The sequence below is a fragment of the Nylanderia fulva genome, unplaced genomic scaffold, assembly GCF_048542155.1.
Source record: "Nylanderia fulva isolate GAGA-0341 unplaced genomic scaffold, ASM4854215v1 Scaffold38, whole genome shotgun sequence".
Lineage (NCBI taxonomy): Eukaryota > Metazoa > Arthropoda > Insecta > Hymenoptera > Formicidae > Nylanderia > Nylanderia fulva.
Genome location: NW_028190455.1, coordinates 330,366 through 355,370, shown reverse-complemented (window position 1 = coordinate 355,370; position 25,005 = coordinate 330,366). Strand labels below are relative to the sequence as shown.

Here is a 25,005-nt window from a genome sequence, read left to right as displayed (position 1 = left end):
GATTTTAATGCTAGAGGCAGCAATATTTTATTGTAGATTTCAACGCCGGAAACTTCAATGCTGCTGATCTTAACATCTCATCACTGTCCGGAGATTTCAATGTCGGTGATTTCAACCTGCGATTTTTAATGCTAGAGGCAATAACTCTTCGAAGCTTAATTAATAATAGATCAATCAGAAATATTGGATATTGATTATATTAAAAATACATGATTAATGTATTTTTTGTAATCATTCTATCAAACATTGAAATAACCGCGATCGGAGAAAAAATTAATATTTTTTGCAAAATTATTATATAGCCAGTTACAAAATATATACGATATAAAGATTATTTAATTGTTAGTAATTTAATTTCTTATGTGTGTGTGCATTTGTGATATATTTTAATTGATCTTCTCTTTGCATCTGAATTATATTCCATCTATTCCATATATTCCAATTATTTGAGATTAAAATAAAATTTTCTTGCAAAAATGATTCGACATTTGATATATTTACGAGATTAATGATATTTTTAACGAAATAATCTTGTATATTCTATTATTATTAGAAACAATGTATTAAGAAGTAAACTCAGAAGCCGCTAAACCTCATTAAAGCGACTTGTCGCTTCCTTGCTTTGTTGCCATTAAATCTATTGTACAGCTTACAATTAGACTGATCGTAATTAGACATGAAGTCCTTCAATCGCATCCGTACACGCTTGTGCCTTTCGGTTTTCCTCAGGAAATTGAAGTCTTATTATTATATCGCGACCTCGTGCGCCGAACGCGACGAGCTCAGCGATCGTGAAGATATCGAAGCCGCGGTTCATCCAACCGCGTCAGCGTGTCCGAGAGCCCCGTAAATTCTCTCTCTTTCACCGGCCAGACATCTTTTCACTTCTTAAGGCCATCGGCAGCAGGCACTCTTACGCGCTCACATTCGCACTTTGCAATCGACGGAGAGGCGTCAACATTATTAATTCGAAGACTCCCGCGCGGTTTCGTTGCTCTTTGCCCTCTACGTGAAACGTACCTAATTTAATCGGGATTACTTATTCAATTTAATATAAATATTTTCTGCGAGTTGCTGATGATGACTATATCGCACAAATTTTGCAAAAAGTATTCATGTTTTTTCTATGCTTGTTGTATCAATATTCGATATAATGATTACAAAGAAATATTGATAATGTATTTTTAATATATCCGACATTGTTTCTCTGATTGATACACTATTATGTTAAACATTTCTATTTATGATTGTTTTACGAAAGGAAATTTTGCAATCTCCTACTGATTTGGAAAATGATTTTCACGAATGTTGATGTAATCTCAATGAGGTCAAGCAGATCGAGTTGCGTTTGCGTATCAAAATCTGTTAACGCGTACTTCTTGAGGATCGCTTAAGTATCTCGGGGACGTGAGAGATAAAAATCAAGGGATTGAGCAAGTAGACATTGAATGCGTCCCGGATAGAGTCAGGATGTTCTGCAAATCTTGACGCCATACATTGCGTGCGAAAGAGCATTACAATGGAAAGGTATCCCTATATAAATTACTGGTTATACTCGATAAAAAAATTAAATTTTCTCGAATAAATTACAATAATTATATAGTAGTTACTTTTAGCAAGATAATTCAGTGCATTTATTACAAATATTATTTCTCCTTATTTTAATGGGTATAAAAAATATCTTACGATAAAAAAATTTCGACATATATATTCTAGAAAGAAACAATTCTTATAAAAATATAACTCGAAACGATTATATTTATATTTTCGCTAAATAGTGAAAATGTGTAGGATGTCGGGAGAATATAAGATTTTACCCCACATACATTTTTATTATAAATAATATCTTATAGCGTATATATGCATATATGATTAATAAAAATAATAACTATATGTACACACATATACACACACACGTAAAGTATACCACAGAAATGAAATCTGAAGAATCTCGTATTAATCATTGGAAATTTAATTAAAAAAAGATTAAGATGCGCTCTATGATTTCAACCTCGAAACAGAGCATATTGACTTCTGCAAATATTGCGAAGAGCCTCGATGACCTTTCATGGCCGAGAGTGAAAACAGACTATTACGTGGAGATCGTTGCATCCACGTATATACAACGATAATGCGTAATGTGTGACGCAATATGATGTCATGTGTGGTCGGCAGATTTTATTCTCAGAATAGTCTGATGACATGCAAAATATTACATGTTATTCCATCGTAATTAAAGTTATAAACGACTTAAAATGAGATAAATTATCATCCGTTGCGACTGGTAGTTTGACAGGTAGACTTTGAAAAGGTACTATAAATAATAAACAAATACCTATATAAGACGCGAGAGAAAGATTTATATTTGCGAAATATCAAATAAAAGAAGTCTAAAATGGGAGCCTGTGAATAATTAATCAAATAAAAAAATTAATTAGTTACGAAAACAACAATATACATATATAATATTCAATTATATTTTCCTTTCGTGAGAAAGTGTCTACATTTAAAAAAACTACCCTATCTAACGCAAACATGATTAATTCTATATTATTCTCGGTTGCCGGAACATTTCTAGCATCGAGCGCGAAAAAATGAAATTTTAATGGGTTACGATCGCGGTTACAATGTTCTACTTAAAGCAGAAATCGGTTTTCGAAAGAAGTCACGCGAAGAAAGTTTAAAACCGTTAACCAGGAACTGTTATTATATCAAGAGACTCGGTTGACTTCCGAGGCCGTAGGCGTTGAAAAATTTACAAAATTGACAGGCTCGGGAATTAATTTCCTCGTTATGTGTAGCGCCTTCTCGTTTAATTCCTGAATTAACGAGCTTCTCGAGTAATATTGACTCTTATATCGAAAGAATCTTCTCAACACGTGTTTTTGATTACTAAATACACCGTTATTTCAAGGTTCAATATTAATTCAATATTAATTCAATATTAATTTAAATGAGACTTAAAAGACGTATAATAAAATACTGTTGTGTATTTCAGTGATCTTTACGTATTTTATTATACTTTTCGCGCGAAGGTTGAGCCTTAATAAATTCAGACAAAAATATTTTCATTTTTAGTGGTCTATTTTAATTACTATCGTATCGTGAATATTTTGCAGATTTAATTATTTTAAAAATTCTCGAGAGGAGAGGACATGTTCTTGCTTTTACAGAATTAACATCAGAGAACACATAACTACTAACAATCTCATTAATTGTCCGCGCGGGAAAGGAAAGACGAGAAGTGTAGCGCCGTCGCTATTTACATAGAAAATTAAAAGCCTGCAACAGTTAACTTGATTCTGACAAATGTGGAGACAAATATGCGAGACCAAGAAGGACAGAAACCAGTCAGAGAGAGACACTCGACCCAATTAACAATGACTTTCGCTACTTATTATGCAAACGCCGTTTTATTCGCTCTTTTCGAGGTCCGAATTATGTGCGTCGAAAGTTATTTCGCCAGAATCGACCAAAAAAAAATGCACGAACTGGCAACCTTTGGATTCTAATTGCCTACTACTCGTATAATGGGACGCGTGACCGGAACCCCAATTCTCCTTTACAATCTCCTTTACAATCACATGTAAGAAAGAAAAGCGATCGGGTTGTTTCTCATCGCCCTGAAGAATAAAACCTGCGTACGATGGATGAAAAACAATGGGATCGCATAATTTCACGGAAATGCGATAACGACTGCTCTTCGTGCCGTAAATGTAGTCATCGACTATCATGGATCATTGCGTCGTGAAGTAACGCGGAATTTTGTGCCCCGAAGCTCTTTAAAATGTCTATCTCATACAGGGTGTCCCAGACCTATCACGCGTTAATAGGAGATTCCTGAGCCGATTTGGAGACGATTTTTCCTCAGCGAAAATGTCAAGAAAGGTCATCATTTTTTCATGTTCCCAATTTTTGAAATCATGTATATTTGTAACTAAGCCTTAAATTAAAATTCTATTAAAGTAAACTTTACCTGAAATTAACTAAAAAATGTAGTTTTGTTAAGCATTGATTTTTACAAGGCTTCACCGAAAAATAGCGCCAAGAGGTTCTTCTTAATTTAAGATAATATTCTTAATTTATTCTTATTTTCAGAAAAAAATATACTAAAATTTAGAGAAATTTCTTAAATTAAGAGGATCCTCTTGGCGCTAAGAATACAATTTTTTCGATGATTAGTTTACAAAAAAGCTTTTATACTTTCAATCGTTTATAACTCGAAAATGATTGGTGCCTGGACATTTTCGCTGAGGAAAAATCGTCTCCAAATCGCCTCAGAAATCTTCTATTAACGTGTGATACGGGACACTCTGTATAAGTCCTTCATCGCGTCGAGGCCCTTCATTTATCTCACTTCGCATGGATACTAAACATATGTATCGCTACTGTTAATGGGGATCATGTCTGACCGCTCTAATCGTTTATTTACCGCAGATCGATGAATCACTTTTTGCTCGCGTTTGCCTGCCGACCCAGACCATAATTGAACTGATGGCTATATAATAAGAGATATATAGAATATTACATGCTACAGATATATAATGATACTTGCTTTTTCTCCGTGCAAAATCTCTTTTTATGTGCGCAACTAGATTTTTTTTTTCAAATAACTATAAGTAAATAGAATGGAAAACACATCGAGTGTGACGAGATTGAAAGATCAACACGTATAAAATTTTCCTGGTATGCTAATAAAGCTTAAGAGATTTACGGGGATTTAGAAAAGACATAAAAACAGTAGTTATTATTTTAATTTCCACGTGTCAGGGAAACTTAATCACATTAAAATGATTTTCAAATTGAATCATCATATTAAGTAAGTACGGTTTCTTATTAAGCAAGCAACGGAATATGAGCAAATTTCTTACGTCGATTCGAAGCAGTCGCGAAAGTTTCTCTCTCTCTCTAATCACAATTATTTATTTTCTTTCTTGAAATATAATTATGAATTATCATCTCGTCAACTACTGTCGTCAGGCATGCACGTAATGATTGATCGATCCGCGGATTAGGGTGCAGATATGTATGTATAATATCAAGCGGTCGCCTATACAATACGGAACGCCTTAAACTGTATAAACTGTCCGATATTATGCAAGCGGTGCTCCAGTTTCAGAGCACCGCACCGCTTCGGTATTCCAGCTCACTTTCACTCATTCACTTCGCTGAGTCTTTTATCCTGCGCCAGGAGTCTCCCTCTCCTTCTCGCTCTACATATCTATTTTTCTCCCTCTGCCTTTCTCTCCCCCGGGTTTTCCTTCTCTCTCCGTTCGCATGACTTTCACTTCTCTCAGCTTCGCGCGAGTCCTTCCTTCCTCGCGTCTCGTTTCTGTCGTCGTGCGAGCCTTAGGAAAAGCCGCGTGATTTGTGGAGAGCACCGTGTATATATATATATATATATATATATATATATATATATATATATATATTTGTTTATACCGTATCATATCATTGGCCGTGCGTGCAAATCGCGTTACGAGATAGCAATTTTACAGCATGGCACTCGTGCGTTTTAGAAGGAGAGCGTGCGTTTCAGAACGATTTCCTGGTAGCGCCGCGCGTCGGTTCCGGTACCGGAATCGCTCTAAGTGTCAAGTTGCGTAAAGCTGCACGACGAATTTTAGACAGCGATAAATTACATCTTGTATCCGAGGTATCATATTGAAGGATTTCGCCGCGACGATGAAAAGAATCGATCGTGTGCAGAATTTTTGCGAGTTTTTTCCCGTCAATTATATTACACGATCACGATTACGCAGACTTACGCGCGATTATGCATCGCCTTTTACGTTTATCGAATAAATTGTTCAAACAAATAATATTTCATGTATATAATATCGCTTGTGTAAAAAAATTCTTACGAAAGACGCTTTAGCTATTTAGCGAAACGATTGCCTGCTATTTCTTTAGCATGAAGTTGCAATGTAAGTTGCGTCTGCAATTCTGCATTTAATGGTGCAATGTTCTCGTCTATATTCTACCCGCACACCTTTTCGTGTGAAAATTATTCAAGTCTCTCTCATATAAAAAGTGCGCCGCCAAAAACCGCATTTTCTTATAAAACAACTAAACATTAAACGAATGTTTTGCAATTTTTCATTATAAAATGAGGCATTCCTTGTTTATTTTCCATTATCAAGTAACAAGCTGATTATCTACACTGTCATAGAATTGTTTTTAGCTCAATATCGAGAAGATGCGCTAAGAAAGGGAAGGAGGGTTGGAAGAAGGAAATTAAAGAGAAAAATAGCAAAAGATATTGCTACATATGCACGATTGAAAAATAAACAAATTTCGAGATTCATATATAAAATTTATAAAAATAATTATCTATGTTTTGATCCATAATCAGTAGAAAAGTTATGATGCTGAGCTCATAAATACACCAATCGATATAATTTGAATGTAATGTATATAATTACGAAAGAAGAGGAGATGATGTAAAATGAATAATTAGAGTATTCGCTTTCAGTGAAGCAGGTGCGTTAGATGTTCGTTCATTGTTCGTTCACTCAATGTCTACTATCTACTTTTATGTATACGCGTTTAGCAGTTGTAAAAAATCGCAACGCACTTTTGATCACTTTAACAATCGCGTGATTTAAAAATTTCTAGACCGATACCGCGTCCATGTCAAGCGTTTCACTTGACATTTAATCCTTTGTACGCCGGATGCAACATTCATCTATCGCGGTGCATTATTCGCGTCAAGCACCCTTTGTACATACAACGTATTATTTGCAGATGATGTTCTAGTGCGATGTACTAGAATGTTGTCAGTCGTAGAGATACCTGCATTACATTTCGCAGATAATTCCAATTGTCAAATGTCAGCTGCGCGATGGAAAATTGCTATGTATGTACATGATTTTTTTATGAATAACAGATTAGAATATATAGTTGTGTGAAAGAAAAAATTCTACATTCTAATTTAATATAAACTCAATACTTTCGGAAACGCCTTTGAAAATAAGTTGTTAAAAATTAAGTATATAAATTATATAATATAATTTAATGATTAAATATTTATTTAATATTATAGAGATTTAAAAGAATAGACAGATATGCAGAAACGTTGATATTACGGAACATATTATTTAACGAATAAATACTTTAAAACATTCACGCGACTTTTAATGCATTTCTCGCAACGAAACAATTCTGCATTGGGTGAATAAACAGCGATTGCAAACGAGATTTTTGTATCACCTCTTGACGACCTTGTGAGCGAGATTGTCAAGGTAATGAGTGAAAGATTTCGAGATCAAGCGCCGTGTGGACGATCGAAAGAGAGAGAGAGAGAGGAAGAACGGGATCTTGAAATTGATCACACTGACGTCAATTATCGCGTATGCGTCCTTCTGCATCCGGTACGGTCGAGGACGTTCAAATATCTGCCTCTTTCTTTCGAGCCGACGTTTCCCAGCGACCTTCGCGACCGAATAACTTCGGCCAATCGATACTTTCAATGTCGTCAGGAAGACAGTGCGTCAAAGCGCATAATTATGCAGGCGCGCGTTGCTTCCGTCATGCGATTTTATACTTGTTGTTATAAAAGCGATGCACTTGCACTCGACATGTTTGTAGATTCAAGTTTTGATAAACAAACTTTCTCGCGAGAAGAAATAAATTTCCCCCTACGGAGGAGTGTAAAAAAACACAGAGCTATCTCATTCTTCAACTTTTCATATAAAAGTCTCGTATAGACGCGTTCGCTCATGTCGCTGTACATATATCCGCGCAAAACTCGTCGTCATTATATTACCTATCTACTGGGTATCGTGAATTAACAGGGTAATTAATTTTCTCGTATCCTGTTCATTCCGGTTGCGCGCGCGTGCTTAATTATACTCGCATTCTTTGAAAATCAATCTCGCGGCATTTGCGATCTCTCCTTCCCAGCGAGAGATTGAGAGTTCTCTTTCCCCATTTCCCATTTCTATGTTACCTAATTTTAATCGCCGTTACGATACCATACGCTCGCATATATGTATGCTATCGTATTGGACGAATCCTTTATTGCTCGCCGTCAGACACGTGTATATCGCGCTCGACAGTAATTACATAAGCCGATTTCGTTGTGTTGTACGTATGGGAAGCAGAGGAGCATTCAAAACACATTGGTAGACATGGCTGGGCACCCACGCGTGTAGCCTAACATTTAAATGTGCGTAATCCACGTTCGTGTCGAGCGCAAATCAGATTTCTCGAAAGAGCGAAACCGTCGACCAGAACGATAATTGCATTCTTACGGAGAAAAAATGCCGAAATCTACATATCCATTTGTCTCTTTGGCTGCAAAGTTAAAAGAAAAATTTACATTTGATAGTATCGTTTAAAACCTCTAAATGGCTCTTATTAAAAATTGAGCTTTGAAAAATTAATTTTTAAAATCGACGTCCTTTCCAAAACTTACAAAAATATAATAAAAAAATATATATAGTCTGACATAAGGTGTTACAGTGAAAATATACAAGTAAATCTTGTTATTTGGAGACACTTTTTCTTCAACAAAAATATTGAGGCATCAATAATTTTCGAGTTCGCAAACTAAGCCTTGTGGAAATAAAATATTAATAAAATCACATTCTCCAATTAATTTCAAGTAGAGTTTACTTTAATAAAATTTTAATTCAAGGTTTAGTTATAAAGATACATGATGGCAAAAATTGGGAACATGCAAGAAATAATGACTTCCCTTGATATTTTTGCTAAGGCAAATATATATATATAGAAATATAATAAAAACATATATATAAAAAAATATATATATAGAAAAAATAAAAACAGATTATAAATTTACGTGTAAATTAGCTTACGTCAACTCTATTAAAATGCAGCATTTGAGAATCATTGAGAAATAGAATGGCATATCCATTTAGGAGATCCACGTGTTGGTTTTGGTGTCTTATTCTTCTATTTATATTGCACAATGAAAATCTATTGTTCCCATTCACGTCTAATCGAGATATCGAAAAACGCGGATACGCGTGCCCATCTTCCAGCGATTGCCTCACCTCTGCTTTCGTAATTTCATCTTTCAATCTTCAGTTTTGTTGTATTCATTTTCATTGGATCGATATAAGGTCGGCTACAACTAACAACTCTCCCGCGAGAACGTCAATATATCCCTCAATCCCTCGAAAATAATTGCACGCTCTCATTAAATCGCAATTACTTCGGCTTCCAGAAGCGCTTATTAATCAACCGGCTCTATATAATCAGAGGGGAAAACTTTGCCGAGAAAGAGAGAAGAGACTTCCTCTCTTGCGAGAGATCTCGATTGCGAAGTCCGAGGAATGCGAGAGATGAGCGCAGTTTTTCTCGTGCGTGTCTCCGAAGTTGCGTGTACATATATACATACTTATATGTACGGTTCGGCAAATTAAATGCCTCGGCATTGTTGCGGTTTTTCCACGCGCGACAAACGCTTACGCATTTTCTACCTTACCCGATCTTGCAGATTTTCGTAAGAGATCTTTGTAAAAGCGCTTCTCTCTCTCTCTCGTAAGTGGTGCGTTTGCGTAAACATTATTCGAATGCGGTGCAGATCGGATAAAACGTGCGCGAGTGTGCGTGCGAGAGCGCAAGGTCGACCAAAAATCCGGTTACTTTTCCATTGCACAATTCACTGCACTTATCGCATTCGCGTTTCAACGCGCGAATGAGCGACTTGAGCTATACGCGATGATATATGACAAGCAATCATGTGTATACGTACGCGCGTCGGAGGCTGAAAATCTTTACGACAATTCAGACCGTAAGCTTGAGGAATAAATAGATTGCAGTCATCATTTACCACCGTTTTTGATAGACTTTGTACTTATAATTAATAAATTTGTATCTACACACCGAGTTCTTAGATAAAATGATTGGTTCGTACGTGTGACGCAGAGTTATTAATCTCTTAAATAAAGCTGCAATTACGGCTCAATTTAATATCGCTTATTTTTCAAAGAGTATATTTGCTTGTGATTATTAGTGTCTTATAAATTTCAGTTTCACGTCAAAATGTTGTTGATCTACAGAAAAAAGGAATTTAATTTATGCAATTTGAGAAATGGAAAAATATAATTATGTCGTCATATAAAAGAAAAGAATAATAATTTCACAAGATAATTATGAAAATTTTATTAAAAATCTTTTATATTTCAAATTTTATGTCAAATTGTAAGAGCTATTATGCAAAATAATCTGATAAGCAACAACGAGATAATCCTTGTCAGTATTACAATCGTTGTCGATTTTATATCTGTACGGAGCCTATTAATCCGTTCTGTTCCTACGATTTTCTTTGTTCTATCATTTCGTAACGTGGGCTGCATAAAAATATATATCGCAATATAGAGATCTAGGACCGGATAGTTCATGCAGGAAATCATATGAGCCCCGATAGGATCAAACGCATGTCCGATTCGTAGTACATATGTATTTGTGTAATCGAATAGAAAGCCAGAAAGCCACGAGAGACTTAAGACACAAATTTTGATCCGACGATTTTGATAATTTAATTATATTTAAGAAAAAAGAGTGAGATTTTATACTAGTCTGTTATATAATAATACTAACTTTGTTACATAATAATTCTGACTAGTGACATTAAATTGATCTGTAAGGATTAAATAATTTAGAGATGTTCAAATTTTAGACTCAAATATTCTTTACTTTGTGCGTTTCAGGCTGTCAACGAAATACTCCGAGAAGTGCAAGAGCTAGCAGAAATGAGGCAGCTTTGGAATTCGAGTGCCCTGAAGAATTTGGATACTATCCTCATCCGCGCGATTGCACACAATATTATGTATGTGTTTTCGGTGGCGCCTTGCTGGAGTCTTGCACGGGAGGTCTTATGTACAGGTACGGTATAAAAAAATTAAGATTCTTAAATATAAAATGACATCACTTTACATTTAAATTAGAAAGTATTTTTTACAAGTCATATTTTTAACACATGAAGAGATTGAATTTCTCTCCCGCTGTTATTATACTCTTGACATTAAAAGTAATGGAAAATTACGATTTAAAGAAAATTTTTTTTATAAAAATGTTTTATAAAAAACTATATTAAAAATCTTATCTAAGCACCAATACGATTTATATATTTGAATGTACATTTTTTACATTTTATTACCTACTATAGAATTAAATCGTAAAATCGTTTTTATATCAGAGAATAGCTTTATCATTGTCAAAACATAATTCGTAATTTGATTTATAAAAACCCGGCGCATACGTAACGATTTCAACGATCAAGCTCGTGCAGGTTCTCAGATTACATACAAGATAATAGAAGATGAAAGGAATTCTTCTGCTCGTTACGGAGTTTCTGCCAAGCAGAGGCATATAATTGCGCGAGGTTGACGACCGCGTTTCGACGACTATCGCGCTGAAGCGGCGGATCTCCATTCTCGGGAGAGAAAAAAAACGTGGAAACGAATCCGCTCTCGTGAACCGATCGGCTAATATGGCCACGAATTAGCGAGCCCTGGTGAAATGAAGCTTAAATCGGTCGAATCGAGAGTATCCACGCACTGTTGAGCAGCAATAGACACAGACAGCCGGATGCGCCGACCCGTCCTGCGCTCCCAGAGCTGCATTACGTTGATTCGTGAGAGATTTCCGCGACGCGCGAACGAAATCGCGCTTTCCCGCGAACTCGCGACTCGAAAACAAATTTTCCGCGAGATATTTCTTTTCAAATTTTCTTTCAAAAATAATCTTGTAAGATCATTTGGAGACATCTCTTTCTACGTGGGAGATTTGACGCTCTTATAATTTAGCGACATTGTGAAAGCGGGATCTCTCAAAATCGATTATCGTGTGGAGTTTTTTTTTATTATAATGATGTGAAATAGGCAAAATTGAATGTAATGTTGCAGAGAATGTAAAAAGTAAAGATTGTGTGACAAATTTCGTGTATGCAGAAGAATTGAATTTTTAAAGAATACTCTTTTATTTCAGCTTTATATACAGAACGTCCAAATTTCTCTTATGAATATTCAGATCTCTCTTATGTAATAAAAGCAATTTATCTTTATGAGTATCAAGCAATTTATTTTTTATTTATATTTTATGATCTCTTGCGGTTCTTTTATATTTATATATGATATAAAGAATTTTAAAAATATTTACTCCAATTTTTGAAACACTAACGAATACTTCAAATATTAACCAATTAATCTAAAATAATTATTTTTATGTTAACATATAATGTTAAAAGAGATGTTGCTAAATTATCTTATTCTGCCAAGAGCCTGAGTACAAGTACATGATAGATCAATCGACGCGCTTAAAAGCAACAACTCCTCGCGGACACTTAAGATCCGTCTTGATTGAACGGCGTGCTGATACGATCCTGGATTACTTTCAATCTGCCGTCTGGATTTGCACGGTAAAAGGGGATCATGTGTATATATGTGTGCACGCATATAACTCCGGTGAAAAAAAAATCGATCAGCCAAACCAGCCACACCTCGTCCCGATACGTGCGAGTGACAAGCCGCTGGTTAGGTCGATATAACCCAAGGTGCTTAATGGTAACGCGATACCCAAGTACGGCTAAGATCGCGACAGCGGTTTTACAGGAGCGACGCCGAATACGGCTCTCGATGATAAACGTGTTCGTGTCCGGAATTCGCGGGAAACGATTCTGGCGTCTACGATGTCGAGTCTTGCTTAAATCCGTCTGACCGCTCGGACATTTTATCACTTAATTAAACGAACGTCGTCCAAAGAAGAGCTTATGGCAAGAGATCGACGATTGAAAGGATTCCTGGTTCCTTTCAAAAATGTATTGCGCGATACAATCAATATACATCTTGAATGTCTCCTAAGAATATCTCTCTCGTTATCTTCCGATTATAAACCGGAAGTGTTTAACACGCTCATCGTGCATTTATTCACGGTGAGTTTTTAATCGACGTGACAGGTAAATGGAAAAAATGCCGGCGTAATAAGGTAATTCGCATAATCAAGGAAAAGGTGTCAAGTTGTATAAAGAATTGTGACGCCGCAAAGCATTAGCGAAATTGGAAATGACACATCGCGCAAATGTAATTTTAATGACACGACAAGCGCGAGAAGTCGCGTGAAATCGCTGGTAAGGCGTGCTCACAAGTGTAAGCAATATTAAAAAATAAAGAAGAAATAAAAATAAAAAATCCTCTTCTTCCAGTCACGACCTGCAAACGTGCGATTGGCCGCGAAATGTAGGCTGCCCGGAAGGAGACTCGTCCAACAAGGAGGTCGAGGAAGATCCCCTATTGGAAAGGTGAGTTTTGCCCGATCGCACTTCTCGATATTTTAGGTCGGAATACCTTAGAAAGTACTTCTAACAACTGTAAACCGCAATTTTCAAACTGCACATCAACGATTTAATTCTGTATCACGATCATCGAATCTTGAAGCTGCATTAATATGCGTTTGCATTTTTTTATTTTAAGGGGGTCTTTTATTGTAAGCGTTATTTTTTATGTTCTTTTGAAATTTTTATGCAGAACCAATAAACATTTTTTGCATTGGAATTCTTTCTACATATTTATTAGTATCTATATAGTTGTGTTTAAAAATTTCTTTGGTGCAAAAAATGAAAATTAATTGCAGTGGACCGCTTTGAAGATATCGATGAAAAGAATGATTGAGTCGGTTCTGCTCATTTGAAACAAAAAATTCAAAAAATAAATTTAAAAATTAGATTTCGATCAAAATATTTTGACATAATTGTAGTAGGTGCGATAGCTAAAAATAACTTAAATACCAATAAATATGTCGAAAAAATTCCGATACAAAAAACTTTTATGAGTTCTGTAGAAAAAAAAGTTGGAAAAAACATAACGCTCGTTCCTCTTAAGTATCTTGGCAATACTTACGCTATTATATGATCTCATAAGAAATATGGGACCATTGTATATTTGCGTACAAGAGCGCATAGTAGTTCTGTCACGAGATTTCATTTTCGCGATTGCAGAACAGTCGTAGCCACGTGTACGCCCACCCACGCTCGCGGCAACCGATGCGAGAAAAAGGCGAGAGTGAGAGTGAAAAGAAAGAGAAAAATAGCGCGAGCGCGCGGTCGATTAAGGCGACTGGATTGCGACTTAGCGAGGATTGAGACTCGCAGAAAAAAAGTTCGTCGTTGGTTTCGACAGAGCCGCGTTTTCTCGTTGCTCCGAATAAGCATCTCGACTTTACAGTTAGGGACAAAAAATATCGACAGCGTTTACGCGTCAGTGAGACATACGTTCGAACGCGACGAGGCTGTTCGCTGCACTGCTTCGTTCCGCCTGCGGATTCTCGCGGGACTTGCTTTCCCCATTTCGATTATCATTAATCTCCAACGCAGATTACCTCAACTTGAAATATAATTGCTACCTGAACGGAAAAAAAATCTCGCGAGAAGCTGTCTGTTATTTCAGAAAATAGCACGATAAAAAAAGCGATATATGCTACTATGCAATTTTCTCGCGCGCACAATAATGCGTTATTATTGATCATCGATATATTAAAGTGACGTATATGAATATTAGAGAAAGCGCACGTATAACATATGTATATTCGTAACACATCGTCGACATATTCTTATTGTTCTTGCGCAAACGTTGTAGAGAAGCTAACATGCAGAGAGACCAAGTAGAGTGTGCACACAATTGCACATGTTAGGATTAATTCCTTTTCCTCCGTTACGTGTGTAAATAAAAGTATGGTCAATTTGTATGAGAATGAGTCTCTTTGTGCAACATAGCGGCGCGGCCTCGGGTCTCGTTATATAAATCCAAAGTTGGGCAATTTCGCGCTGGGTATTCATTAATCTATTGTACACGCGGGAGTAAATCGGGAAAGAATTTCTCAACCCGCGTCTGCGCTCTCGGCTTCATCTCGAATTCCGGGTGTCCTTGCCATTTCGAAAGAAAAACTTCAGCAGGAGACAATTTCTGCGTATATCATGCATATAATCGCCGATGTATGACATCTTTCTCCTTGCGAGAATTTATTTTTTTTTCAACGGTAAGGACGTTTCACCGTTATATAGTTTCGAAACGACGCAGAAATGAAAGCAGATACATACTTGTATATTCCGCGATCATTCCTTCCCCTCAAGTTGGGAATATTTATTATTTTCTTTCTTTCTTCTATGGTCTCGGTGTGTTTCTATGCGGCTCTTGTACGAAGATGTATGAATCTCGTTTATCATCTACAATAAAAACGCGACTGTTCGCCATGTTGAATTGAACATTTGTTCAAGTTCAAGAAAGTCGGCAATCGTCATTAAATATTGTTTGATAAAAATATAATTTTAAAATATAATATTAAAAGAGGGATTTAATTTAGCTCTTTGAAAGACATATTTCTTCTCGATTGATTATTCTAAAAATCGAATCGTCGCGGTAGATCCGCGAAACTCGAGACTTTGCAGAACCAACAGCAGCAACAGCAACGACAGCAACAACAAATACGCGACCAGCAACAGCAGCAGCAGCAACAACGACCGATCCAGAGGCAGCCGATCGCGGTTACGGTTACGAGCACGTCGTCGTCGCCGATCACCGTCTCGCAGATTACCGAGAGGCAGCTGAGACAGCGGCAGCAATCCAGGACGAATTATCAAGAGGACGAGTACGGTCCCGCGTCGGAGGTCGAGAACGATCGACAGCAACGAGTGTACCGGGGACAACCTTCGACGATCGGTCAAGTGCAACGCGACCGCGATGGCCTTCGCCGGAATATTATCGCGGTGAGCCAGAGTATTCCCTCATTTGCTCAAGTATTCGCTAAACTTTTTTTTAAAAATAATGAGTAGAATCCATGTCCTCTCTTATCTTTAAATAAGTGCAGTATTACGCCGATAACGGTCAATTGAAGATTTTTTCAACGCGATTAATTCAGTTAAAATTTTTTGATCTATAATAAATTAAGAAAATGTTATTAAAAATGAGTATTTTTTCAGATATTTTATATTGTATATTAGAGAGGGAGAGAAAAAAGACTGAAGTCATTAGAATGATATATTAAGAAATTTATCCTATATATACATGTACTTTTTAAAGTTGCATGATATAATTATAAATGATTAAATAGCCAACTTCATTAATCGCGTTTCTTAATACTGTGCGATGCGTGATAGGATCGCATAAATAGTTTTACGAGCAACTTCGAGAATTCCTTAGCAAGAACGCGCCAGTAGAAAGTCGCATTGAATAGGAAATAATAATAAACGCGTCCGTTTAATGTTGAAATGAATTTAATTAATTAGCAATGAATACGGCAATTCAATGCATCAAGGTGGTCATTGAAATTGAGATGTCGCATGCGTGTTTCAGGAGAGGGAAAAGGATAGTCTGGTGAGCTCACGTGGCCAAGCCGAAACTCATTACAGGTTGGTAACAAAGTTACTTTTGTAAAGATGATGTTTGTCACGATGAGGCACGATTTTTAATTTGACCGTGATTTCTCCTCGAAACTTTCATACATTTTACGCTAGCGCGACAATCATATCACTTTGCCTATCTTGATAAAAATTTTGCACAATGCGACACAATACGCTAAGACACTTTTATCGCGTAAAAAATTATTGTGCTCTTTTATATTCCTGCGTTTCAGAACCCCTGTTCCAACTTCCGAATCGCCAAGACTTGCCAAAACTCTGGCCTCGACTGTCGCGCCGGTCCTATCCAAGGCTTATTATAACGATCCAGATCAAAGTTATCCGTATTATACAATCTACGATGACGACGTTTCTATTTACAAGGACGACGGTAGGCTACAAAATTTATTCAAGAAATCTGCGTATATTTTTTTTCTCAGTTATTTTTCAAACATATTTAATTTTTAAATTGAATATATAAAATATGATAAAGTATACAATGTTAATATATCGAAAGGTAATAATAAGTCGGGTTTATTTCAAGTCTGCATTTTTAAGACGACTCAATAATTTTATATCACTCATATATTACTTTTTATAGATTACAATCAATATACCATCAATCAATCGGTGCCGGTGCAGCAGCCAAACGTAAAAATTAGCGAAGTGAGCACGAAGCCGCAATATCAGAAGCCGAAGAAGGTCGGCGTGAACGAGGCGGATAAATATAATCTCAATCATGATGTGCAAGATTATGACATCTACGAAAATCAGGTGAGAAGATATATTTTACTTAACAAAAATTTATAAGAAATTATCAAAGTTATTTGGTTCCTGTTATAGTCCTTATTTTGTTCCCGGCTAGAAATATAATTAAAAAGGATTTCCATTTTTATGTTACAGGCTCAGCTCAATAAAAACAAATTCCGCATATCCGATGGTCAACAATTTAGGTAAGGAAATTGTTTCGATTAATCGATTGCTTTTCGCGATTACTCGAGTTCGATTAAAATGATGAGTAGATATACTGAATGATATATCGCGTATTTATAATAATAATTTTTGATAATGATTTTATTGTGAAATAAATACAATTGTTTTTAAGAATATGATAAGCTTTATTATTAGAAAATTAGCGCATTGCTTAATAATCTCAAGCCTGAATTAATTCAGATCCTGTACAATTTGAATATCATAACTTTTTTTACATATATTAATTTTAATGATTACTCGACCAATGTAATTTTAATTTTTTCTCGAACTCGCAGTTATTTAAAATTTTTTTTCTCATGCTGCATTATATCGCGTTGTTACTAACGGATGTATTTTTCTCGTCGTGATTTATCATCTAAACATGCTGATGTTCGAGCCAATCATCATTAAAAATAGTCGTAAGCGTGAATGTGTTTAATTCAAGACTTGTCTCGCTAGTTTTTATCTGCGTGAATCCATGTATAAGGACAAAAATGCGTGATGATTGAAAAGAGAAATCCGCGCAATTTGACGCGATTTCGTTAATTTGTTTACGATTACAGGACGAATGTGCTCAGCCATCCCGTGGTCCACGTGACAACACCAAACGTCATCGTTGATACCTTCATTCCGCTGACTACGAGCACGCAGACTCCCAGCACTACCAGTAGACCTTATACCATCAACGCGCCGAGGTACAATTTTAATGATCTCGTTACGTTATTAATTAATTCTCACGCGGCAAAAAGAAATAATTAACGGTATAAAAAATTAAAGAATTAAAAAGCGTTAAGTTTCGCATATTCGCACGGAAGGCCTCTTCGACCGGCTTATTTAAATTAAAATACGGATGGTCTCTTCATTATAATATAAAGTAGATTAAAGTATAAAGTAAATTATAATATAAAGTAGAAATCAAGTTGATGAAACCATATTTTTACTCGAATCACTTTTCATTTCTACATCGCGAAGCAGCTCTTATGAGTGATTTATTTCTTTGCGACCTGCTTATATACATTAAAATACCGATGTTCTCTTTATTATAATATAAAGTAGAAATCGAGTTGATGAAACCGTATTTTTATCGGAATCACTTTTCATTTCTACATCGCGAAGCAGCTCTTATCAGCGATTTATTTCGAATTCCTTCTCGCGCGAAAGGAAAATTGTTCTATTTCGTCATTACATGCCGAGGATTCGTGCGCATGGCGCGAAGCGCGAAAAGAACGGCCCTGTGCCGATTTCCGCCGGCCGAGACCCGATTTCGCCGGCAAAACGACGACGTCCCGCGCTCGCTTACGCGCTTTCTCCGCCGCGTACAGTTTAAACGCGCAATTTTCCTCATCCACGCGCGCAGCCGGAAATCCTTCGGATCTTATCTTACGCTCCAATTTTGCTCCTCTTCTTTTTCAGCCGAGGTCGACCGCAGCAGATCCATCGGGGCACCGCACCGCCGTAAGTTCATTGTCGAATCACTTTCTTCAACGATCCAGCTGAGATATCACTATAGTACAGATTCGTGAATAAATTTCACGATGAATAAATTTCGCGATATCGCTACTCGCTTTCAAGGATTTTTTCGAAAACGCGACATATTTTATTAAAATTCCTTGACATCGATTGAGGTGTTTTTGTATTTAGTGGACATACAAATTTATTAATATAACTTATTGGATAATTAATTAAAAATAATAATAAATAACACCTAAAGAATAATAATGAATAATACCTATTTAGAGATGATTAATTATTATACATTGTTTGATAATAGTTGTGTAAAACATTTGACGTTTTCAGACGATCTCGACCTACCTTGAAGCCGTCCACCGAGATAGTTTCGAAGGCGCAGGAGTTCGTTGACATCTACAGGTATCCCCCGGCGAGGCCGCTGACGCTTTATCCGACGCCTCAAGTGGACAAACCAGCGGCGAAGTGTCGCAAGGATGTCTGCTTACTTCCGGATTGCAACTGCGGAGGCGCCGATATTCCAGGTAATTAAGCGACATAATGACAGTCCGGATTTATAGAGAAAACGGCTTATTCGACTTTTGGTCGAAATCGTCGCTCGATTTTGACCTGAATTTACAACTCTTTCTACTTTCGATTCCAGAAGACATAGATTCAATTTCAAGTCGCGATTAAAGTAAACCAAAGAGATTACGAAATACTCATATGAGAGATGCCTCTACAACGATGACTCTTTCACAAGAAAAAAAAAGAAAAAAAATTAGATTTAAATCTCTTTGATGCAAACTTGTTTTCTAAACACTATCAATTCGATTCCTCTGGCTGATTAAGTAGACCGGAAATGATGTTGGGCGAGCTAGAAAACGTAAGACGGAAAAGATATTGCATTCCGCGTGCCGGAAGTTGGAACGTTCGCCAACTTTAATGTAAATAAGGAAGTAGGACGATATACATATATATACATACGTCGTCCTGTGTGGCGAATCTCGCGTCCTCGATCGATCAGCGACGACGAATCAATTATCCGGCGTGAGAAACACGCCTACGTTCGGCGAAAAAAAAATCGCGGGTGACGCAAGCGGATCGCGCGCCGCGAATGTTTATTAAGTTTGACGTACGGCTTTAGACGTAGCCGGGGTCTCTTGCCGTGACTTTCTCCGATTCTCTAACGTTACATACACGTCGACCGTTACATGGCACGCTCGAAAGTGAAACAGATCTACCGTCCGATACGATACGCGCCGGCTCGTAGCGTGCGTCGCCCTTCGAAATTGAAAGCAATTTGCATTCGCGGAAGGCATTCGTCGGACGCTTAAACCGGCGCAACACCCGATTATATTCGGTTTTACGCGCAAAATAAGGCCGGTAAAATTTCGATCTCGTTACCGCGGATCGTTGAACATCGTTTTACTTTCGCCGAAAGAGATAATTCCTTGTTGAGAAAATCATTTTCGTACCGATTCGCGAATAAATGAAGCGTGCCCATCTCGCAATCTTCTCGATCTGTTGAAATTTTTATTTGCGGTCTCTTGACAATTTTTATGCTCAGAAGATCGTCATTTTTTTATTTATGTTTCTGATATTTTTTCAAGATTCTGGATTCTTTAAGAGAAAATGCATTTTTTACGAATCGAGAATGACAGAAGTAAAATAATCCCTGAAGAAAGATTATTGGTTAAACATTTTAATTTTTATATCATACACATTTTTTTCAAAAAATTTTAAACAGCAATTAGAATTCCAATTTTTAAAGTCGATTTTATGTGCACAAACAGTATAATCAAAACATATCGCAATATTCTGACATTGTCGAATGATCTACTATATCTCCATTAAAAAATGATTTGAATTCAATACTACAATGAAATCCCGTAGAGAAATCGGTGCTTTCGTGTGTTCCTGTTTTCGAAAAAGTGCTCGATTATATTATATTAAATATTATAGAGATAAGAATGTATATATTTTCTTGATTTCACCGAGCCATGACGTATCAGTTTCGCTGATCCCCATTCAGCGATGTATCTACTCTAGAAACGCGCTCGTGGCGGCCGATTCTATTCACTCGCTACACGATAAAACTGTGTGACGTACAGGTGGTATTCCGGTCGTGCAGACGCCGCAGATCGTTCTGCTTACTTTCGATGACGCCGTAAACGACCTTAACAAACCCCTGTACAGCGATCTGTTCGAAAACGGTCGTAAAAATCCCAATGGCTGCCCGATCTCGGCAACCTTTTACGTCTCGCATGAATGGACAGACTATAGCCAGGTGCAAAATCTCTATGCAGACGGTCACGAAATGGCGTCACACACTGTCTCGTAAGTTTGTACCAAGACCGGATATGCAAGCGCAGATTTTTATTAACATCAGGAGTCGCATACATCATCGGCATTGCTGTTTTAATCAAAAGTGAAGAGGCGAGACTCGAATGTCATCTCATCGTACGAGCTCTGTTATTGTGTCCGTTAACTCGATCGTCTTCCTATGAGGAAGAATGCTAAATCGAGGAAGGACTTGTCTGCGAAGGATCCTCTAATTCGATGCAATCAGAGACTAATATTTAAACGTCAAGTTCTTTGAATTTAATTTCTTAGAAAATTCTAACTCTTCAGATATTGTTGGATTTGAAGGATTTTTAATGATGAAATTTGGAGGTCTTTTAGGGTGTTCTTACATCTTCGTTTTTAGATTCTTGAATAATTATCGAGAAAATTGTTTATAAAAAAAAATGTTGTCTTCCTATGTGAAAAATAGCTCGTATCTTAAAAAGTTACCTGTGAAATCAGACAATTAGAGGATCCCTCGTGGAAATAATGACGAAAACGCAAATTACCGTATGCGCCCGGTGAAACCGCAATTGCGAATCTTCATCGAACGCGAGATCTCTCGGATCGGGGTCTAATAGTAACACGCCGTAAAACGCGGTTTCACCAGGTGCCATACGACACCTGCGTCGCATACTAATAATATATGACGCGAGTACTAACTCTTTTGTTGTTCTCTCTCTCTCTTTTTTTCTCTCTTTTCACGTCTCGTCATACTCCTAATTCCCATCACGCGCTACTCTAACTGGTACATCTTCACACACACACACATATATATCATAAAAAATGCTCAAAAAAATCTATCACATCGATACGTTCGCAATATAAAAAAAATACATACAACATACATTTCAACATGATCTCGAACGCGTGTCCCCATTCTTCCGTGTCCTGAATTTCTTCTCTCTTTCTTTTTCTCCTCGTGTCCTGGTTCCTGAACGCGATCCTAAACCGAACAGGTGACTATCTGCCGGAGGAAATACCGCAAATCGTTCTCCTGACCTTCGACGATTCTGTAAACGACTTGAACAAGGGTCTCTACACCGACCTGTTCGAGAAGGGACGAAAGAATCCCAACGGTTGTCCCATCTCGGCCACCTTCTACGTGTCCCACGAGTGGACCGATTACAGCCAGGTTCAAAATCTTTATGCCGCGGGCCACGAGATTGCTTCTCACACGGTCTCGTAAGTAATTGAATCGTTATACGTGAATCTGCGAGGATCGTCTGCGTGCTAAGTAGCACGATTTTCAAAATTATGTTTTATTAAAAAAAATTTACAAGTAATTTTGCGATTATCAATATCGCTTAGCAATTTATATCAGATATTTTTGCAAGATATTCCACGAATCTGTTGCATTTGATATTTATTTACTATTGATTAATTACGTTTTTACAATTAATTTTTTTTAGTTAGAAGAATATTAACTTGTGTAATTTAATATCTTACCTGTCAATTAAATATCAAGAATTAACGATTCCATTAAAACACATGTTTCAATATATAGCAAATATTATAGACAAAAATATGCAAAGTTAGCAAGTTAATTACTTCCCAAATTTTCTTGTCCTTGTAATTAACGCACAATTCGCGAATTCGAAAAATCATCATCTTTCGACAATCACTCGTATCATATATTAACACCACGTAGATAGATGCAAATTAATTACGACCATTAAAGTCGTAAATAATTATTGCCTTTTTTTACGTGCTATTCTTTGGTGTCGAAATTAACGCTGGCTTGTTTCGCTGACGAAGTCATACTGCTTGTTGGATCGATTGATAAATCGCTTTCGCTCGTTCGCGCAACGTTTCTTAATTAGGATGACGACACGCACGTTCGAGGACTTTTATCTCATTTCATATGCAAAGTATCACACAGATTTTGCCACGTTAATTTAAATGACAATTCAGATAGATCTAGAGCAAATTTTTGCAACTAATAATTGTCATGTCTTTTCCATTTTACATTTTGCTCTACATTAAAATTTTAGGAACTGATATAAAAATGATAATAATAAAATTCAAATAAATTATATGGTTCTTACAAAATCATTTTCACCTGGTACATACAATTTAAATATCTTGTGCTCAGCTTTTGATATCGTCGTTTTGTAAAAGTAACGTTCAAGTGAGATGTCTGTGTGCTAACCGTGTTTATGTAATAAAAAAGAAAGAAAGAAAGAAAAGTATTTTTACAACGTGCGTCGTCAGCTATTTTAGAATTCGTGCGCCGTAAAAGTTAATTCTTTCGATACAACGATAAATCTTCGCAACAGGCACAGTTTCGGCGAACAATTTTCGGCTCGAAAGTGGGCGCGAGAAGTTGCTGGACAGCGTGAAATTCTGGCTGCATACGGAGGCGTCAAGTTGGAGGATGTCAGAGGAATGAGGGCTCCCTTTTTATCGGTAATTTGAACTTTATTTATCACCATCATATAATACTGAAAAAATTTACATCACAAAAAAATATACGTGACTATCGGAATCGAAATTTTTTTCTAAATTTCGATAGGTTTAATTTGTATATGTATAGAAATTAAACGCTTTTATTTTGAAATTGGTAGTAAACGAACAATTTAAAGATTTGAGAAAAAAGGTTTTGGTATAATTATAGATTAAATAGTTTTGAGAAAGTTTTGAGAAAGTTTTAAGAAAATTTTATTTGTTTAAAGTATGAAAGTAGATATTAGAAAATTGAGACTAGAAGAAAAAAATGTTGGCTTGGGTGAGATCTCTTTGACAAGATTACGAGAAATTTCTTCATCGTTGAAGAGAGCAAATTATTGCTATGTAACACCGTTTTGTGTCGCAGGTCGGAGGGAACAATATGTTTAAGATGCTGTGGGACACAAACTTCACGTACGATTCTTCCATGCCAATTTACGAGAATCGACCGCCCAGTTGGCCATACACGCTGGATTACAAACTCTTCCACGACTGCATGATACCGCCCTGTCCCACGAGATCCTATCCAGGATTGTGGGAAGTTCCTATGGTAATGTGGCAAGATCTCAATGGAGGTAGGTGCTCCATGGGAGATGCCTGTAGCAACCCGCCGACTCCGGACGGCGTATACAAGATGCTCATTAAGAATTTCGAGAGGCATTATACGACTAACAGGTTGGTAAAATATATTCTCTGCGAATATCATTATTCAGATAAATAATCGAAAAATTATATAATCGATTTCTCCGATTAATATCAATGTTCTTAATATTTTGCATTTAATTTTGTAAGTTTACGATTTGGATATCTGAAGCTCTTAAATTGAAGAATGTATTGCGTGACTTGGGAAAGATTTTTGAAAGTTTCCAATTTAGGTAATATTATATAATATTGATGCATATCAATTTACGCTGTTTAATGAAATTCAATTTCTTTTATTTTTAATTAAATTTGTTTTATTTCGTAAATTATTCATTTAAATAGGTATATTCGCATGTTATATTCGGGATAAAACAAATTTGATTTGCATTCCCACGAAATAGGGCGCCTTTTGGGCTGTTCTACCATGCTGCATGGTTCACTCAGCCGCATCATAAAGAAGGCTTTATATCGTTTCTCGATACCATTGTCGCGATGGACGATGTATGGGTAATTACCAATTGGCAGGCCTTACAATGGATCAGGAATCCAACGCCTCTGGCGCTTTTGCACACGTTCGAACCCTTTGGATGCCATTATCCGGTAAAACAATTCGCAGTTTACTGAGATCTATCTTTTCACGAATAACTTATTCATAATGCAACTGTTCTATTATATTTTTTTCAAATTGGATGCTTAATTTACACTTTGAGAGCTGCAATTTAAATGTACTAGAGGACTATAACGTTGCACAAAGTGGTTAAGAATTACTCAACAAAAGTTTCAAAATATTA

General features: G+C 36.6%; 1 protein-coding gene across 3 annotated transcripts in view; it reads left to right on the top strand.

Moving 5' to 3' along the window:
- Cda5 (Chitin deacetylase-like 5) overlaps positions 1–25,005 on the top strand; it is a 60,244-nt gene that overhangs the window by 33,683 nt on the left and 1,556 nt on the right. The window contains exons 2-16 of one of the 3 annotated variants that reach the window (XM_029301830.2): positions 10,683–10,857; positions 13,175–13,270; positions 15,388–15,730; positions 16,317–16,372; positions 16,597–16,751; positions 16,962–17,134; positions 17,264–17,313; positions 17,896–18,027; positions 18,746–18,787; positions 19,130–19,323; positions 22,084–22,309; positions 23,404–23,533; positions 23,940–24,247; positions 24,365–24,447; positions 24,616–24,676. In XM_029301830.2, coding sequence (XP_029157663.1) covers positions 10,683–10,857; positions 13,175–13,270; positions 15,388–15,730; positions 16,317–16,372; positions 16,597–16,751; positions 16,962–17,134; positions 17,264–17,313; positions 17,896–18,027; positions 18,746–18,787; positions 19,130–19,323; positions 22,084–22,309; positions 23,404–23,533; positions 23,940–24,247; positions 24,365–24,398 — 2,114 coding nt within the window. In that variant the 3' untranslated portion in view covers positions 24,399–24,447; positions 24,616–24,676. Of the gene's footprint in view, positions 1–10,682; positions 10,858–13,174; positions 13,271–15,387; positions 15,731–16,316; positions 16,373–16,596; positions 16,752–16,961; positions 17,135–17,263; positions 17,314–17,895; positions 18,028–18,745; positions 18,788–19,129; positions 19,324–20,892; positions 21,119–22,083; positions 22,310–23,403; positions 23,534–23,939; positions 24,248–24,364; positions 24,448–24,615; positions 24,815–25,005 lie in introns of those variants that run through there. The other 2 variants (XM_029301823.2, XM_029301817.2) reach the window with 2 other exon arrangements.